Source organism: Sturnira hondurensis, unplaced genomic scaffold (assembly GCF_014824575.4).
Source record: "Sturnira hondurensis isolate 20B ecotype Veracruz unplaced genomic scaffold, ASM1482457v3 Scaffold0013381, whole genome shotgun sequence".
NCBI classification, from domain to species: domain Eukaryota; kingdom Metazoa; phylum Chordata; class Mammalia; order Chiroptera; family Phyllostomidae; genus Sturnira; species Sturnira hondurensis.
Genome location: NW_028086012.1, coordinates 3273628 through 3293323, shown reverse-complemented (window position 1 = coordinate 3293323; position 19696 = coordinate 3273628). Strand labels below are relative to the sequence as shown.

General features: G+C 40.3%; 1 protein-coding gene across 2 annotated transcripts in view; it reads left to right on the top strand.

Moving 5' to 3' along the window:
* Positions 1 to 282: 282 nt before the first annotated feature.
* Positions 283 to 19696, top strand: part of KHDRBS1 (KH RNA binding domain containing, signal transduction associated 1) — a 36977-nt gene continuing 17563 nt past the window's right edge. For both annotated transcript variants that reach the window (XR_005068713.1, XM_037061589.1), the window contains exons 1-4: positions 283 to 916; positions 13372 to 13496; positions 14814 to 14930; positions 17509 to 17655. Coding sequence is in view for 1 of the 2 variants with exons in the window: in XM_037061589.1 (XP_036917484.1) it covers positions 535 to 916; positions 13372 to 13496; positions 14814 to 14930; positions 17509 to 17655 (771 nt within the window). In the remaining variant the exon portion in view is untranslated. The remainder of the gene's footprint in view (positions 917 to 13371; positions 13497 to 14813; positions 14931 to 17508; positions 17656 to 19696) is intronic.

Below are 19696 nucleotides of genomic sequence, written 5' to 3'. Positions count from 1 at the left end.
CCCACCTCCGCGTTGAGCAAAACCCCACTCTCCCGCTCGGCCGTTGGAGGGGGCGTGGCCCCGCAAGTAACAGGTCTCCCACCCCATACTCCGCGGGCCCGCTCGCAGACAAAGACATTCCACAGCCCCCGCCCCCTCCGCGCACTGTGGGAGGAGACACGTGTCCCGCTAGGGCTGAGTCACGTGGAATAGAAAACGAACGAAGCCCGCGGCCATCCGCGCACGCGCAGAAAGCTCTAACCGGCTCGGCCCCGAGGAAAGAGAAGAACGGAGAAACGACTGCTTCGGCCTCCACGGCAGTGCGCAAGCGCCGTGGTACGACTGGGGACTTTGTTCTCCGCGGAGAGACCCAAGGGCGGCGCCGGTGACTGGTTGCGCACGCGCGCTGCCTCATTTCCGGTGCTCTCTTTCGCTGGGTCGCTCGGGTCGGCTTCGGTGGCCGTCGCTCCGGCTCTTCCACCTCCGCTAACCGCCGCTCGGGCCTCCGCCGCTGCCGCGTCGCTTTCTCTATTCGTCGATCGCACATCCTCTCCGATGCAGCGCCGGGACGACCCCGCCGCGCGCATGAGTCGGTCCTCGGGCCGCAGCGGCTCCATGGACCCCTCAGGTGCCCACCCCTCAGTGCGTCAGGCCCCGTCTCGCCAGCCACCGCTGCCTCACCGGTCCCGGGGAGGCGGAGGAGGGTCCCGGGGGGCGGCCCGGGCTTCGCCCGCCACGCAGCCGCCACCACTGCTGCCGCCCTCGGCCACGGGTCCCGACGCGACAGTGGGCGGTCCGGCGCCGACCCCACTGCTGCCCCCCTCAGCCACTGCCTCCGTCAAGATGGAGCCGGAAAACAAGTACCTGCCCGAACTCATGGCCGAGAAGGACTCGCTCGACCCGTCCTTCACTCATGCCATGCAGCTGCTGACGGCAGGTAAGCCGGCCTCCTGGGTCCTTCTGGGTCGCCTCGCCACCCGGGAGCCTGGGTGGCAGCGGCTTTGTTTCTCTCGCTTCCCGGCCGTCGGGGACCGAGGCAGTCGTGATCTCCCCTTCTTTTCTCGTCCTCATCTTCGGGAGCTTGGGTTTCAGAGTTCCGTCGTGGCCCGGGGTGCGAAGGAGTGTGTCTAGGCTGCCGTGGAGGCCCGGAGCGGACTGGGCGATCTCTTAGCGCAAAGATGGTGATGGATAGTGCGAAGCTCCCCGCCCCCTTGCCGACCCTTCCTCTCACACCTCCTGCAGCTGCCCCGCGCTCCGAGAGTCTTCGAGAAATGAACCTTTATCTCCCCCTTCCCCCAGAGGGAAAGCTCCTTTGACTGCTGGTAGCGGTAGGCGCCTCAAGGGAGAGTGTGGGAGGTGAAGACACTCCGAGCGGGGAGGGACTCCGGGAGGGGGCGGAGGTGAGGTGGGGTGAGGCCGGAGTGCCCTGTCCAGCGCGCCGCGGCGCTGCTGCCGAGTCGGACTTCGGCGGTAACTGGAGCTTAAGTTCCTTCGAGGCAGGAGCAACCTGTGGGAATCGACACTTAAATTTTTCAAATCAGATTTCTGACTTTGACACGTGTAAAATAGTTACAGAGTCGGAAGGTTGGGCCCCTTTATTTTACAGAGTGTGTTCAGCATGGTTCAAGAAAGGGAAAGATGACCCTAGAGACAGTGAAATTGGGTAGAGAGCGGTAAACGGTGGTTGGTTGCATGACGTTCTCCAACGAGATGGACAGAAATTGAGGAAGTTGTACGATGCTTGTACCTGAAAGGCTTGGTCTTTCTGATTTTTGTCTTTTTGCTTCAGAAGTGGAATAGATTAGAAATAGTCGTCTTTGTTCTCTGTAGTCGGTAAACTAGCGCTCCTTTCCTGCTCCCTACTAGCCAATTACCTAGTCGCTCTGATTTCTCCTTAAAACCCTCTCTTTTGTCATCACTTCTAATTGAAACATTGTTTTAATAAGTATTTCTTATGATACCGAAATTTTATTAAGTAAAAATTTTCAGCCTTCAATACTGCATTCAGTAGTTGGATTCGTTGATATAAATGGACAGATCGTTATAAAAATATTTTCGTTGCATTGTTCTCTATCTCCCATCATTAACTGGTAAGGGGTCTTTAAAAAGAATAAAATACGAGGTGGTCAAGAATAAAAACATTTAAAGTGCTTACATTTTCAATTCAGTGCTTTGCTGGTCTGTAACACAGTTGGAGTGTTTGAAGAACATACTGTTGTGTTCTTCAGGCAAGTTCTCAAAAAGAGAGTAAGGAATGTCTTTTATCTTTCTATTTCTCATATTGTCTTGCATATAGCAAACACCAGGTGTTTGGATTAAAAGCAGCTACATCCGGATTTAGGAATGAATGTCAAACTAAGTGGTAAAGGTTTACTTGGTAGTCTTCATTTTTATTTCCTCAAATCTTTACTTAATCCAAGTAAAATTTGTCAGACTAAAATAACAAACTTTAACAAACTTGAAGTCATCGGTTTGGGCTCAAAATTCTGATCCTTAGTTACATATTCTTGGGAGACATTCTGAACCTCAGTAACCTCAACTGTAAAGTAGGATGGTGAATTGCAAGGATTAAATATGAGCAGTGTCCTTGACCTGTAATCATTAGACAATATTGAGTTGGCCAAAAAGTTAATTCTGTTTTTTCCCTTAAGGTGGCTCTAGTAGCACTTAGTTGTCTTTAACTGTATTCTAAATGGTTTTGTTAGATTGTATTGTGACAGCTGTCATATCAGCATACATTAAAAATATAACCAAAATTGGTGAATTTTTGTGTAGCCATTTTAATATTGAAGATGGAAGAAAATATGCTTTATTATTTCAAGAAAGATAAAAAAGCAACTGAAACAAAAGGTTTTTTGCAGTGTGTGGAGAAGGTGCTGTGACCGATTGAATGCGCTAAAAGTGGTTTGCGAAGTTCATGCTGGAGATTTGCTAGATGATGCTTCACTGTTGGGTGGACTAGTTAAAATTGATAGTAATCAAATCAAGACATTAATTGAGAACAATAAGTGTACTATACGGGAGATAGCCGACATACTCAAAATATCCAAATCAATAAAGTTATTGGTATAAATGAAAAATGTGGAAAAAACTAAATGGACTTTCTGGCCAACCCAATATATTTCTTAGCATGAGTAAATCTTGATGTATGTTGGACTCAGCTTTTAAGTTATTTTTGAATGATCTGGGGAAAGGGTTGTAGTGAAGGTAATCAGCAGCTACAAGGAAGTATGAGACTGAAAAGACAAAACAGCAGTATTTAAGCTCTGATTATGTGTGAGAAAAATATAGCTAACACTGTGCCAGGTACTGGTCTGAGCATGTAACATCAAATATTTAATGTTCAGAACAATTTTATGAGGAAGGTACTCTTATTATCCTCACTTTTGCAGAAGAGGGAGCCGTGCATACAGAGATTAAATTGCCCAAGCTAACAAAATTAGTAAACAGCATAACTGGGATTTGAAGTCAGTCGGAGTCTGGATCCACACACCTAGGCCTCTCTATCTCTCTTATATTACCTTCAACAAATTGTACTTGAAAAAATATTTTGTACTCTTGGGCAATATACTATAAAACCCATTTGAATGCATCACAGTGCTAGCTAACAGGGCAGTGAAGATGACAAGGCCAAGGTACAGAAAAAGGAAGCCCCACAGGTCAGCGCCTAGCACTTACTTAGTTGGAGGCACCTCTGCCCATTTCCGAAGAGTTGCCACAAGAGCCAGACTGCTCCTCCCTTTTCATTCACATAGCTCTCCCTGTCCTTTTACTTTATTTTGCACTTAGCAGCAGCTGATGTATCTAATATTATAGTTATGTGTGTGTTGATCACCCCTTCTCCTTCATAGCTAGAATGTCAGCTCTACCACCATAGGGATCTTTTGTCTGCTTTGTTTACCACTGTGTCTCCTGTTCCTTGAAGAGCGTCACACAGAGTGGCCTCTTAATAAATATTTGATGGATGGATAATTCATTACATGACAGAAAAATATCAACACAATTCTAAGGGATTTAGGTTTTGAGTATAGACTTCTATATTAGCAAAATTGATATTTAACTGTGATGACAAATACATTTAGAGATGCAAGGACTCTGTACCCATACTTATTTTCTGAAATAAAAATAACTTATCATTGGTGTTAAATATTTACATAATAGACATACAGTACTTTTAAGTATATCACTATTTTTCTACTTTCTACAATTAGATAAATATGTTAGTATAAATAACTCAGGAATAAGTAAACATTTAGATAGATGAACAATCCCCAGAAGATCTTGAAAGAATACTTAGAAATCTATCTTCCAAAAGCAGTCAGTAGGGGACATGCACAGTCTGTTGGAACTTCAAAATAGTTAACTCCTTTGTTTCACTTACATTATGCTATAGAAACATATCTAGATGTACCCATTGCATTATACAGGGCTGGAAGACCTATTTAAACCAGCAAGTGGAATTGCAAAGAAATTATAGATCAAACACAGGTATAAGTATAAATTTTAGGAAAGAAAGGCAGAAGTTATTACTATTCACAACATCATGATTGTTTTACGTAGAAAAGTGGTCTGTGATATGACTAATTTATAAGATAAATATACACAAATAAGTAGGTTTCTGATCTATCAGCACTGGCCAATTTGAATTGACAAAGTGGTCTCATTTTTACTTTTTAGATTTATTTTTAGAGAGAGGGGAAATGGGGGAGAAAGAGAGGGAGAGAAACTTCAGTGTGTGGCTGCCTCTTGCGTGCCTCCAGCAGGGGATCTGGCCTGCCACCGAGCATGTGCCCTGACTGGGAATCCAACTAGTGACTCCTGGATTCCCAGGCCAGCACTCAGTCCTCTGAGCCACACCAGCCAGGGCAAAATGGCCTCATTTTTAGAATAATATCAAATGTCATGAGATAAGCAATAAAAATCAGTTCAAAACGTATGTGAATGATCATAACAAACAATATTTAACCTTTATGGAGCATTTAACATGTGCCATGAGGTGTGCTACTCATAATTTCACTCTCTTGGCCATTCTGTGAGGCAGAAAGAATTTTTTTCTTAGTATTACAGATGAGGAACATTGTGATCACATTGCCAACTTAAAATTTTATTGAAGGTGATAAAGATCTGAATAAAAAGAGAAATATGTCCTGAAGGGGGAGTGTGGAGGAAAGGAAGAAGAAATAGTGTTAAAAGATGACAGAATTTTAATTTTTCTAGAGCACAGGGAAGGAAGGGAGAGAAACATCAACATGTGATTGCCTCTCATTAGCCTCCCCCCCTCCCTGGGGTGGAGGGACCTAGTCCACAACCCAGGCATGTGAACGGACTTGGAATCGAACCTGCAACTTGGTGATTCACAGGCCAACAATCCACTGAGCCACACCAACCAGCCAAGATAACAGAATTTTTAAATTAATGTGTTTATTTTTTGCATTTTCCAAACTAATTCTAACTAAATTTATGTTTTCAACTTGACATGAAATATAAAGTAGCTTTTAAAGAGTACATAATGATAAATGAGAAAAATTTTGAAGACAGGAAAATGATGAAAACCTGCTACATTGACAAAAATTAAGTCAAACGAGACTAAGGGTTTGGGAGGATGTGAGATTAGAAGGAACTGAAACATTGTTGGTGGAAGTGTGAATTGGTACACCCATTTTGGATAACAGTTTGGCATTTTATTTGAAAGTCGAGCATTCAGATTCCTTAAAATTAGCAACTTCATTCCTAAGAATATGCCCAAAGAAACGTGGGACTTGCACTTGCACGTGGGACTTCCACCAAGATGGAGGCATAGGTGGAAACACTGTGCCTTCTCCCACAACCAAGTTTGAATACAACAAAGGTTTAGTAAACAGACGCAGCCAAAGAACAGAAAACTGAACTATATGGAAGTCCGACAAGTCTGACAACAATGAACCGTTCAACTGGGACCAGTAAGACGGGCGGAGCCAGCAGCGGAGCAGGGTCAGGCAGGAAGGAGCCCTCGACCCAGGCCACCCAGGCATGTAGGCAGCCAGGGTAGCATCAAGGACCCAGTGAGGGTGCGGAACAGACTGAGCACGGTTGCACCTTCACAAGCGCGCAGATAAACCGAGCAAAGGAGTGAGCAGTGAGACTGACCACTCGGCCCCCGAGGTGGGAGGAGGCATAGGGGACCGTCATTGATTTCCTTTGACCCCGCCCCCACATACAGTGTCACAACCCAGCAACTGAGTTGCCCCGCCCTGGTGAACACCTAGGGCTCCGCTCCTCATATGTAACAGGCATGAACAGCCCAAAATATAGCTCAAGAAGAACTCAAAGCCCCAGAGCCAATAACTCTAAGCGACCAAGAGATTGCCAGCCTCTCAGATGCACAGTTCAAAATACTGGTGATCAGGATGCTCACAGAACTGGTTGATTATAGTCACAAATTAGAGGAACATATGAAGGCGAAACTAATTGAAATGAAGGGAAATGCACAGGAAACCAGTAGTGGTGGAAAGGTAAGTGAAACTCAAATCAATGGAGTGGACCAGAAGGAAGAACAAAACATCCAACCAGAAAAGAATAAAGAAACAAGAATTCAAAAAAAAATGAGGAGAGGCTTAAGAACCTCCAGGACATCTTTAAACGTTCCAACATCCAAATTATAGGGGTACCAGAAAGGGAAAAGAAACAGCCATGAGTGGAAACATAGTTAAACAAATAATAAAGGAGAACTTCCCCAGTCTGACAAAGGAAATAGACTTCCAGGAAATCCAGGAAGCTCAGAGAGTCCCAAAGAAGTTGGACCCAAGAAGGAACACACCAAGGCACATCAGAATTACATTAGCCAAGATGAAAATGAAGGAGAGAATCCTAGAAGCAGCAAGAGATAAGGGGACAGTTAGGGAACTACAAAGGAGTTCCCATCAAACTGTCAGCTGATTTCTCAAAAGAGACCTTACAGGCAAGAAGGGGCTGGAAAGAAGTATTCCAAGTCATGAAATCCAGAGACCTGCATCCAAGATTGCTCTATCCAGCAAAGCTTTCATTCCGAATGGAAGGACAGATAAAGTACTTCTCAGATAAAATCAAATTCAAGGAGTTCATCATCACCAAGTCCTTATTATATGAAATGTTAAAGGGACTTGTATAAGAAAAAGAAGATGAAAAATACGAACAGTGAAAGGACAGCAAACTCATAATTATCAACAACCACACCTAAAACAAAAGCAAACCAAGAGGACAACTAGATCAGGAGTGGAACCATAGAAATGAAGAACACATGGAGGGTTAGCAACAGGGGAGTGGAAGGAGAAGGGGGGAGAAGGTACAGAAAATAGCATAAACATTAGGTAGAAAATAGATGGGGGGAGGGCAAGAATAGTAGGGGAAATATAGAATCTAATGAACTTGAGACATGGGTCATAAACTAAAGGGGGGGAATCGTGGGGGAGGAGGTGTGCAGGGTGGAGGAGAATGAAGGAGCGAAATAGAACAACAAGTGTAATGGTAAAATCAATAAAATATATTTTTTAAAAAAGAAACTTGCCCGTGAATGCTTCATTCATAAAATAGTGCACCTTCTTCACAAAATGGTACCATTTATTTCACCGTTGATTGGATAATGAGATTTTCAAAATGAGGTAGTTATATAGCAATGAAAATGAAAAGAACAGCCACATGCAACAACGTGGAGAAATCTTGGAGATCTCATATTAGGTGAAAAAGTAAATCCCGTAAGGCTACATACAGTACAATACTATTTTTGTAGAGCATGTAGTGATAAGATTAAGCAAAACGTTAGTATACAACACCTGTCCCGAAAAAGTCCAACCATTGTTAGTAAAATGGAAATGGTCTGCGTGACATTGAGGTAACCTGGCAACCAAGGAGAGTGGACTGGAATGCACACTTGATGACTTCACTGTACTAGTCAGTGGGGGCGGTAGATTCAATTGACTGAGCCTGTGTACTGTGTGGCCATTGAATTCAAAATGGTTGAGTAGAGCAACAAATCTGCATCAGATTTTCTGTGAAGCTTGAACATTCCTCCACCGAAACTATTTGGATGATTCAGAAGGCCCAGCTATGGGCAACTGGAGATAGGAGGCTTCATCATAACAGCAGACCACTCATGCATCACATCTCACGCAGTTTTTTGGCGAAACCTCAAATCACCCAGGTGACTCAGACCCCCTACACTTAAGATTTGGTGCCCCGTGACTTCTGGCTTTTCCCCAAACTAAAATTACTTTTGAAAGGGAAGAGATTTCAGACCATTGATGAGAATCAGGAAAATACAACAGAGCAGCTGATGGTGATTGGGAGAACTGTATAAGGTCCCAAGGTACTCTGAAGGGGACTGAGGCGTCATTGTCCTGTGTACAATGGTTCCTTTAATAAATGTCTCTATTTTTTCACAGTACATGGGCTGGATACTTTCTGGACAGACCTCATATATATCTGATAAAGCAGTTTTTTACAAAATTAAACATGCATACCACTCAGCAATTGTACTCTTGGGCATTTATTCCAAAGCTATTAAAACTTAGGTTCACATAATACTTGTTCATGAATGTTCATAGCAGCTTTATTCACATTGTGCAAAAACTGAAAACAAACCACATGTCTCCAATACGTGAATAGTTAAACCATGATACAGCCATACTGTGGAATACTACCCAGCAATAAAAAGAAATGAACTATTGATGCATGCAGAAATTTGTGTATATCTCAAGAGAATTATGCTGAGTGAAAAACAATAACAAAAGGTTACATACTCTGTAATTCCACTAATTGAACATTCTTGAAAAGACGATAAGATGGAGAACAGATTAGTGGTTGCCAGTGGTGAGGAAGAAATGGAAGGAGGGGACGATAGCTATGAAAGTGTAGCTTGGAGAATCCTTATGGTGGAACTGAACTGTACCTTGATGGTGGTGGTGGTTAAATTGCATAAAACTAAAGCCACACCCAAATCATTGCGCATAGAACTGTAAAAAAGTGACATGTAAAAACAATAAAATCAACGGGTAGTATTAACGTTAATTTTCTTATGATATTGTATTATAGATAGACAAAATGTTATAGAGAAAGCTGGGTGAAGTGTATACGAGATCTCATGTGTTACAACTACACATAAATTGACAATTACCTTGAAAATTTTTTCTAGAAAATAACCCTAACCTCTAAATTGTGCCATAAATGATCCAGGAGGACATGGGCGGTAAGCTGTAATCCTCTTTAAAAGTAAGAAGGGAAGACTAAGAAGGTCACATACCAGGCTTGTAGCAGAGATGGGAATCAAACCCAGTTATGTCTGGCTTCAAAACTCTGCTTTCTTTTGAAACATACTTTTAAAAAATTCTCATCCTCAAGAGCTACCAAAAATGGAAAGATTAAGTTATAGTAAAAGAATAAAGGAAACACCACAAGGTTAGTTGAATTTGCTCTGACTGATACAAGGAGTGACATGGGTTTGAGTACCTGCTCTGTCACTAGTTTTGTGATCTTGGACAAGTTACATATAACTTCTGAGCCCAGGTTTGTCCAGTTGTTAAATGGAGATAATCCTGGTTAAAAAGACAAAATGAAACAACACAAAATTCCTGACACATAGCAGGCATTGGATATGATTATTGAAAGTGTCTGGCAAGGAAACAGATGGGTCGCCTTTCTGTTGTTTACACCTTAGCTTTTCTTTTCTTTGACTCTTGGGACATTTAAGGTCTCCAGAGGCCCAGATCATTTAAAGGAGTTAGTTTCAAAAAGGTCTAGAAAGAACTTTTGCCTGAGGGTAAGCCATTTTTAGGAAGGTTCTTGAACACCCCCCCCCCCCCAAATTATATCCTGCTCCTAGCTCTCCGAGAGAAATGAGGCTAAGGAGAGAAATACAGAATTGAGAAAGAAAAAAAAGATAAGGCAACTAAACTGAACGTCTGAGGCACCTGCAGAGCTCTTTTATTGCCTTAGCTGCATGACAGTATTTGAGATTATAAACTGTTACCTCCCAAATTATACAAAATAAGCTTTTCTTGTTTAAAGAACCACCGCTCCCCCACCCCCGCCCCGCCACACACACACACATCTACCATTGAGAGGCAATAATAAAAGCATGAGTTTTGGAGTTTAAAATAACCTGTGTTTTAATCCCTGTTTTTAGTACTTCAGTAGCTTTTGTGATTTATCAATTTCTCTGAGTTTCAGTTTTGTCCATTTGAAAATGGGGATTGTGCCAGCTACTTAACTGAGTTATTTTTTAGGGCAAGTGAGGTGATATTTATACTATATTTTATACAAAGTAAGCAGTAAGTGTTCAGTCCTTCCCCTTCCAAACATGGAAGGTGACCCTTCTTGAGACTCAGGTTGCCCTTTTGTCTTTAGCTTTCCAGGCTGATCTGCTCTGATTCTTTTCTTTTCAGTTCTGTTTTATTTAAATCATTGTTCTTTTCTGTTCTCTAGAAATGCTTTATTATTCTTTTAAAAATTGTGAGATAGAGCAATTATGGACAGAGCAATTCTGATTAAGATCTGACTAATTCAAAATATAGATGGATGCATGCTGTAGAAAAGCCCTAAATTCACAGGGCTTTTACAGTGTACACGTATTACAGTGTACATAAACAAAGCTACTGGGTTCAGTTTTTGTACTCCCAGTTCTGATAGAGTACAACTGATTAGTAGACTTTCAATCTTATCTTGCAGTAATCAAGTAAAGCTTCTGGAAAGTGGTATAAAATACAGCTGAAGGCCCTAACTAAACGATAGCAATTAAAATGATAGCAACTAAGAAACACTGAGGGACAGAGATAAAATGAAGTATGTAATTTGTTCCATGTTTGTAGAAGCTCCTCGATGATGTTTTTATATCAAAAATGTGGCATTAGAACTTTTAAGAACTGAGTATCCACTTTTCCAGCCTGAAAATTCAAAGAATATATTCAGAGATGGGAGGCTCAAAACCAGTAACTACAAGAAGTTAATATTAGCAGTAGGTGGGAAAGGATGGAGGTTAGGATACACCACTAGCAAAACAGCAAACAAATAGATGTTCAGTGAAGCATTTAGTCTGTTAGTTAAAAAGTCAGATTCTTTCTCTATTCCAAGCAATGAAATATAAGCATATGAAAAGCACTGCCATTTACAGTTCTTATAGGAGTAGATGTTTAGTTAAGAATGCTTAGAATATGATTGGCAGTTTTGTCATAAAGCAAGGGAGTATGTACTCTCAGGCAGAAGTAGGTCACTTAGCTTACTGTATACTATAACATCTAAAATTAGGCTTTTTAATAAACGGAAAGCTTTCCGTTTGAAATTCTGAACTCTTAACAAAGTCTGTTAAAGTCAAAGTAACTTTCCTTTATCTGTGTACTTTATAGCTGGACTTAGTCTAAACATTTTTACAACTTAAAATTATACATTTGCAGAATGTCTTCGAAGTAGTATATTTTTATCCTAAACCAGTGGTTTTCAAAGTGTGGTCCCTAGACCAGCAATCTCATCGACATTACCTGGTCACTTGTTAGAACTGCAAATTTCTAACACAAACACCAGACTGGGGTTTGGACCCAGCAATCCAGTGTGATTTCCAGGTGATTCTGATGTGTACTAAAGTTTGAGATTCCCCCTTGCCTTAAAATTATGGAAGGTGGAAACACTGTGGGAATGCATTCATATGAGAACACTCTGTTACTTAGGATGTTCCACTGATTTTAGGAATATCAATTTATTGACTGTTCTCAGTGGACTATAAAACCTTTAGTTGCTGTTCATTATCTACACACTTTGCCCCCATCTCTGTTAGTATGCTAGCCATAGCAGTTGACTCTACTTCATTGCTGACTTCATTAACTAGGGACCTTGCTACATAAACATAGTGAAGATAGGGACCATATCTGACTTGTTATGGTGTGTCGCCCACACTTAGGATAGGTGCCTGGCTCTAAGTAAGTCTCGAATAGTGATTAATAATTGATTATACCTGTATCTCTTCTTTCTTCTGCCTCTTTTTAGAAAGCACTCAAACACTTCCAACAGGTGGATGGATAGATGAAATTCCCTAATGATAAGAAGTATTTTTGGACGCTAAGATGTTGTATCTGATAAAACTATCTTAATCTGTGAATTAAAGTACCTTGGTGCATTTTTTTCCTTTAGGACATTTAATTTGGGCTAGCTACTTATAGACATCTTCATAAGGAATGGGCTTTAATTAACATGTGTATGTATGTTATTTTATTCTGTTTCTATAGCAACCTCGTGAAATAGATATCACCTTCATTTTATATTAAAAATGAGGAAACTAAAAATCAGAGCCATTTCCCAATACCTTTTCCAAGCTCACACAACTAGTGAGTGGCAAAGACTAGGTCTTTCAGACTCTTACTGACTGCTATTATCCAAAATACTACTGTTGCCCTGGCTGGGTAGCTAGTTCAGTTAGTTAGAGCGTCATCCCAACACACCAAGTTTATGGGTTCCATCCCCAGTTAGGGCACATAAAATAATCAGCCAATGAATGCATAAGTGAAGCAACAAATCTGTTTCTCTACCCTCCTCTCTCTCTCAAATCAATAACTTAAAAAATTTTTTTAAAGTGCTACTGTCACAGTGGAATTTTAATGGGACTCTATCGTATATTTTTATTGATGTTGTTGTTTTTGTTATTTTAATCACCTGAGGATATTTATTGATTTTTAGAGAGGAAGAGGGAGAGAGAGAGATTGATCTGTTGCCTCCAGTACGCGCCTGCAACCCTTCAGTGTACAGGATGAGCTCTAACCAACTGAACCATCCAGCAAGGGCTTTGTTGTATATTTAAATTATTGATTTATTTTGCCCTGTGTGGTGCGGCTCAGTGGGTTGAGTGCCGGCCTGAGAATCAAAAGGTTACTGGTTTGATTCCCAGTCGGGGCACATGTCTGGGTTGAGGGCCAAGTTTCTGGTTAGGGGCATGTGAGAGAGGCAACCAATCGATGTTTCTCTCCCTCTCTTTCTCCCTCCCTTGCCCTCTCTCTAAAAAAACAAATAAAAATTTAAAAATAAATAAATTATTGACTTATTTCTTCATTAAGATATGACTTTGTACTTTTCCTTAGTGCAGATTACTTTTATTTTTTTAGGTCATTTATCCCCTTCCCCCATCTCTCCCTATTAGTTTTGTTAAATTAGTTTATTATGTAGAGACATTCACGTGCGGGTGGGGTGACAGAGCAGGCTGCTCTTACTAGAAGCAGGCTTGGCTTCCCTAGTCAACTTCGTTTCGCATTGGTGCTTTTAGTCACTATCTGAAATTAGTATATTCATCTGAACCATTTGGTGTCATTACATGGTACTCCATGTTTTTGCTTTATACAGACTTGGAAATTTGCCTTTATTCACCAGAACAAAACTTAATTAAATTCTGTTTTGTTTATTCAGAAATTGAAAAGATTCAGAAGGGGCTTTCAAAAAAGGATGATGAGGAAAATTACTTGGACTTATTTTCTCATAAGAACATGAAGCTGAAGGAGCGGGTACTGATACCTGTCAAGCAGTATCCCAAGGTAAGGTAAAAAGTCCATCACTTCTCTGTCTTTGCATGTGTGAGTTAAGGGCTATGATAATGACTTAAGAGATCATGATGCATCAGAAACGTAAGCCTGTGAAGCTTCTCTTCCATACTTATGTACTTGTTTCTGGCAGTTGAAACAAATAAGTCCATAACTAATTGCATAGCTATACCCAAGAGAAAAATGTGATCATCTTTTTATTTATCAAAAAGTTTTATCCTCAGATGTTTGTTCCATTTCTAAGGTCAGAGTAAAAAACTGAACCCTAAAGGGCTGTTCTGTCAAAAGATTAACATGAAATCTAGATAAAGGAAATTATAACATAAATCCTTGAGGAGATGGAGTTAATTTTATTTCTTACTCAAAGTTTTATTTTAAACTTCTTTTAATATTTTATTTATTTTTTATTTTTAAATACCAGGTGATGAGGGACAAATACCCATATGATCTCACATTTAACTGGAACATAATCAACAAAAGAAAAAAGCAAACAAAATATAACCAGAGACATTGAAATTAAGAACAATCGAACAATAGCCAGAGGGGAGAGGGAAAGGGACAGGGGGGGCGGTTCAGGAACTACCATAAGGACTCATGGACAAAACCAAGGGGAAGGGTGGAAGGAAGGGAGGGAGGTGGGTTTAGCTGGGGTGAGGGGAAAATGCAGACAACTGTAATTGAACAACAAAATAATTTTTAAAAAATAATTAAATTTTTAAAATTTGATTTATTTATTTTTAGAGAGGGTGGGAGGAGGACAAGAGGGAGAGAAAAATCAATGTGTAAGGGAAACATGGGTGCACGCCCCGTGTTTCCAGGCGGTCCAGGCCTGTGCCCTGACAGGTAACCAAACCCGAGACCTTTCAGTTTGCAGGCTGGCGTTCCTACCAGCCAGGGCTCCAATTTTCACTTTTAAATAAATGCTTTCTCCTCTTCTCCTTTTTCCTTTTTTTCAGGAAAGCAATTCATTATATTTAGTTTACAAAAAAAAATTTACTAAAAAAGGATACCATATGTCTGTTCTGAGGTGACTTCCTTAAAAATGTCTGTGTATATGTTAAAGTACTAGGGGTTGTAGTGTGATACAGAAGGAGCATCAGACTACATAGGGAATTCCAAAACTAAGCCTAGGAACTGCCACTTTATAACCTTAGGCTGGTCACTTTATCAGTATAACATCAGTATATCCTCCAATAAAATGGGGATGGAACTCTACCTATTTTACAGGGTTGAAGATCAAATGAGACATTAGATGTGGAAATGTTTTATAGGAGTTTGTGTATTTAGAAATCTGTTTTTATTTTCTCTCAGTTCAATTTTGTGGGGAAGATCCTTGGACCACAAGGGAATACTATCAAAAGACTGCAAGAAGAGACTGGTGCAAAGATCTCCGTGTTGGGAAAGGGCTCAATGAGAGACAAAGCCAAGGTAAGCTCACAGAGTAAAGCAAGAAGACACTGTAATGTCTTCTTGTAGCTCAGGATTCAGTACGAATGCCTTATGTAGCTAGCACTTGTATGTGTACAGAAAGTGACTCCTTTAAATATGTAGTAGATGTAAGAGATTATAGACCAAATTGGTTTACTTGCTTGGTAACCCTGAAAGAGCTTGTGTGCACCCTGGTGAATGTTTTCTTTCTGACTTACAACTACATTAGTAATGGAAACATCAGTGGCAGCTATGGCATTAGGAAGCTTATCTGTAAAAACTTGGAAGGGGAGCTGTGTACTAAAACTTACCCAGACTGAAAACACTAAAATGTGAATAGCACGTTCCCTTTCTAGTAACATGAATAAGTGAGAGCAATAGTGTTGTAAGTGCAGGTAAGTCTGAGGATTAGTTGTCTGGTTTGTTTTATAGCCAGCTGGAATGGGAGGCCTGCTGAAAGAAGGCATGAGTAATCCTGACAGCAGAACCTGATGCTTATTTCTTTTCATGCCATAGCCCCATATGTGTTTATACTCTCTATAAGTAGGGAGAAACGTCACACCAAAACGAATGGTCTTAGCCTTCTAGAGTCAGGTTTTAGATGAGACATATTTGCTCCAGCCTTAAAACTTTCTCTTTCAGGCCTCCTTTTATGCAGCCTAATTGATGAACATTGTTTTCTCATACCCTCTTTGTCCACTCCCAGTTTTCACTAGAAGAATACAGTTAGGACTAAAGTATGTTATTCTAGCTAATGAGATTTACATGAGGTTTTCTTCTATCCTGATTTCTTTCCTCTAGAACTTCCCAGGCCATGTCAGCAGATAAGAAGGGCAGGTGATTGTTAGCTTTGCCTGGGATTTAAAAGCAAATGCTTGGCAGTGAATGAATGACTCAAAGATTAGTGAACAGTGTAGAAATTCCTCAAAAAATTAAAAATAGAGCTGCCATACGATACAATAATTTCTGGGTATTTATCTGAAGAAAACAAAAACACTAATTTGAAAAGATATACGTATCCCTATGTTCATTGCAGCTCTGCTAGTTATAGCCAGGATAAGGAAGCAACCTAGATGTCCATCAGTAGATAAATAGGTAAAAAAAAAAGATGTGGAATGGTGGGATGCATGTGCATACACTGAGATACTTTTCAGCAATAAAAAAGAATGAAATTTACCATTTTCAACAACATGGATGGACGTAGAGCATATTATCCTAAGTGAAATAAGTCAAAAAGACAACTACTGTATGAGCTCATTTATATGTGGACTCTAAAAACACAAAGTAAATGAACAGACAAAACAGAAACACTCATATAGAGAAGAAGCTGATGGTTGCCAAAGGGAAAGGGTGAGGGGATGGGAATAAAATTAATTAAAATTTAATTTATTATTTTCACTTTTATTTCTGTCAGAAAATTATCAAATATGAGATAGGACAAAGGAAGAAAATCAGTTGATAGAAAAAGACCTGGAAATGATAGAAATTTTGGGATTCGCAGAAAAGATTCTAAAATAATTATAAATATAATAAATTTGTTCCAGGATATAGAGGAAAAATAATTAGATGGAATTATAGAAAATGAAAATGTAATAGCTTAAATACAAATTCACTTGATGAGCATAAGATAATGTAAGACTGAAAGAAAAAAAAACTAGGAGAGAGTAGAAATCAGAGAACCTAAAGGTAGGATTTTCTCCCTGGCTGGTGCGGCTCATGGATTAAGTGCCGACCTGCAAACCAAAGAGTCACTGGTTTGATTCCCAGTCAGGGCACATGCCTGGGTTGCAGGCCAGGTCCCCAGTGAGGGATGCATGAGAGGCAACCACACATTGATGTTTCTCTCCCTCTCTATCTCCTTCACTTCCCTTCTCTCTAAAAATAAATAAATAAAAATATTTAAAGGCAGGACTTTTCAAGCCAAAGTATGAAGATAAAAAAGACCGAAAGAAAATGAGACTTAGTTGCCTGTGCAACATTATCGTGCTATCTAGCATATATGCAATTGTAGTTCTAGGAGAGGATTCAGGGGCAGAAAACAATTAAGGAAAGAAAACTAAATAAAAGTAAATGCTTGGCAGTGAATCAATGATTGGCAAACAGCCTGATCCATGTTGCTTAGTTGGTTGGGCATCATCCCACAAAGCGAAAGGTTGCTGCCGGTTTGTTCCCAGGCAGGCCACAAGCCTAGTCTGTGGGTTGGTCCCTGGTCAGAGGTGCATATGAGAGGCAACCAATTGATGTTTCTCTCTCTTGCTCTTTTCTCCCTTTCTCTCTCTCTCTAAAAATTAGTAAATAAAAAAATAATTGGCAAACAGCTATTACCTGAATGGAGATGGAGTTGTGACTACAGCAGGGATTCAACACAGTAGGTAACTTTCAGCAGCAGTAGACCAGTTGCAGGCATAGCAGGTTATGTAAATTACTGTTCTCCAGAGCTTGTTTTACTTTCTTCTTATGCTTTACTGTGTTCCGTAAATGTTACAGTTATTTCTTGGTGTCCCTTTGGCCTTGAGGTAAAAGTGTCATTAACTCCCTAACTGGCGTGATATGATGTTTTGTTTTTATTTTTCTACAGGAGGAAGAGCTGCGCAAAGGCGGAGACCCCAAATATGCCCATTTGAATATGGATTTGCATGTCTTCATTGAAGTCTTTGGACCCCCATGTGAGGCCTATGCTCTTATGGCCCATGCTATGGAGGAAGTCAAGAAGTTTCTAGTACCAGTAAGGAAATTCATATCCTGTATCTTTTGAGCAAGAGGGAACTGGATCTTGTGCTGTTGCAAAGGCAGGGGTTCTTAACCAGTGTCACTTCGTAACCTGAAATTGCATACCGAATCATGCACTTAATGTTTGTTTTCATGAAGTTTGTTTTCTGTCACTTGTTCCAAGTTTTCAAAGCACCCTGCCCCAAGGCCACTCCACCCGTCTTTGTCTAATACGGTTTTGGTTATATATCAGTATCTTAAACCCACAGTGTGTCTGGCATTCTAATACCTGGTTAACAAAGATTATCAGGATCTTCACTGAGCTAAGTATTTTGGTACTAGTGTGGAACCAGGAGGTTATGATAGGAAGGAACGTGGCTAAGAGGATCATAAACCCCTTTTGCCCAAGGGTTTGTGTTCAAGAGGATCTGGACAATAACAGCAGGAAGTTTCTAATATCCAGTCTTAATGGATTAAATTTGACCTGTGTGCATTCAGGGCTTTTTTGCCTAGAGGAGTTTGTTCAGGCAGAGTTTGATTTGAAAGAGATGTGATTATTACAGGCTTGACTGTTGATGGTATTAAATAGATTGGTATGCAGTTCCTTTTTAAAGTTTTTCTATTTACTAATTTTAGAGGGAGGGAGAGAAACATCCATTTGTTTTGCCACTTAGTTGTGCATTTGTTGGTTGCTTCCTGTATGTGTCCTGACCGGGGATCAAACCCACAACCTTGGCTTATTAGGATGATGCTCCAACTGAGGTGTGTAGCCAGGGCTGGTGTACAGATCCTTTGAGAATGTAACTGAGGCCCAGGAAGAGTTAGAATAGGCAAGGTTAAGGTCTATTCTTTGAATAATTTTTTGCCTTTTAGCAAGGGTTGGTAGTTGTTAGAATTAACATGCTACTATTGAATATTTAATAACCAAGGTTGAATCTGGAACCTTAAAAAGTATTTGGAATATTATTCAACTAGAACTGAGTAAGAGCATCATATTTTTGTCACTGAATCTAAGAGGAAATGAGCTACAATTCTTGGTTTTCTTGAATATGTAAAATGAGGGAGTTGGAACTAAATGTGGCATTAGAGATCGTGAGAATTGGTAGAGCAAAAGTTTATAAGCAATATGTACCTATAATGCTGAGCCCCAGGGATTCCAGCCCTGTCGCAAATGTCTCGGCAGCTGCTTTGCTTCCAAGTACCTTTTTTTCATTACAATGTTGAACATGAAACAGCCAATTTTAAATATGCTGGAGAAAAACCCAGAGCTGGTAAATTTTCCCTTAAGGAAATTCTGTGTGAGGCGTTATATTGAAACATACTGAGCCATCCAGTTTTTGAAGGATGACAGGGAAATGCCCGTCTTTTGTTTATCATTACTCTCAGCTTTTTTCTCAAAGGGAATTGATTTATAAGGCTTCTATATAAATGGACTTTCAAAAAAGATGCCTGCCAGGGATATTTGGGTTTCCTCCGTGTTGATGTAGTGGTTGGGAGATTCTAAGCAAATTGGCTGTCCTCGGTCACTTGATTCTCCAGTATGAGTCTCAAGCAGCAGTAATGTGAAAGGTAGGAGGAAAAGGTGAAGAGCTATGAAGGGACATTTCTGTGGAGACAAGAATTTTCTATTCTTGAAGCTGTATTCAGCTAGAATGTAGAAAAATGCATTTTAAGTATTAAGAATGTATACAAAATGCATTTTGTATAAAAACTTAATATTTAAAAAGTATTAAGACTCAATGGCTTCTGGCCCTAACTAGGTAGTTCAGTCACTTAGAGTGTCATCCCCATATGCCAAGGGTTGTGGATTCATTTCCCAGTCAGGGCACATAGAAGAATCAGCCAACAAATGTATAACTTAGTGAAACAACAAATTGATATTTTTCTCCATCACCGCCCCCTACTTCCTCTCTCTCTAAAAAATCAGTAAAATTTAAAAAAAAGACTGAATAGCTCTCTCATCAGGAAATAATGTGAAAAGATTTGCAGATGACACTTGACTCAATTCTTCCTCTTGTGAAGAAAAGAATAAGCCTATTTTTGCATCTGTGACCAGA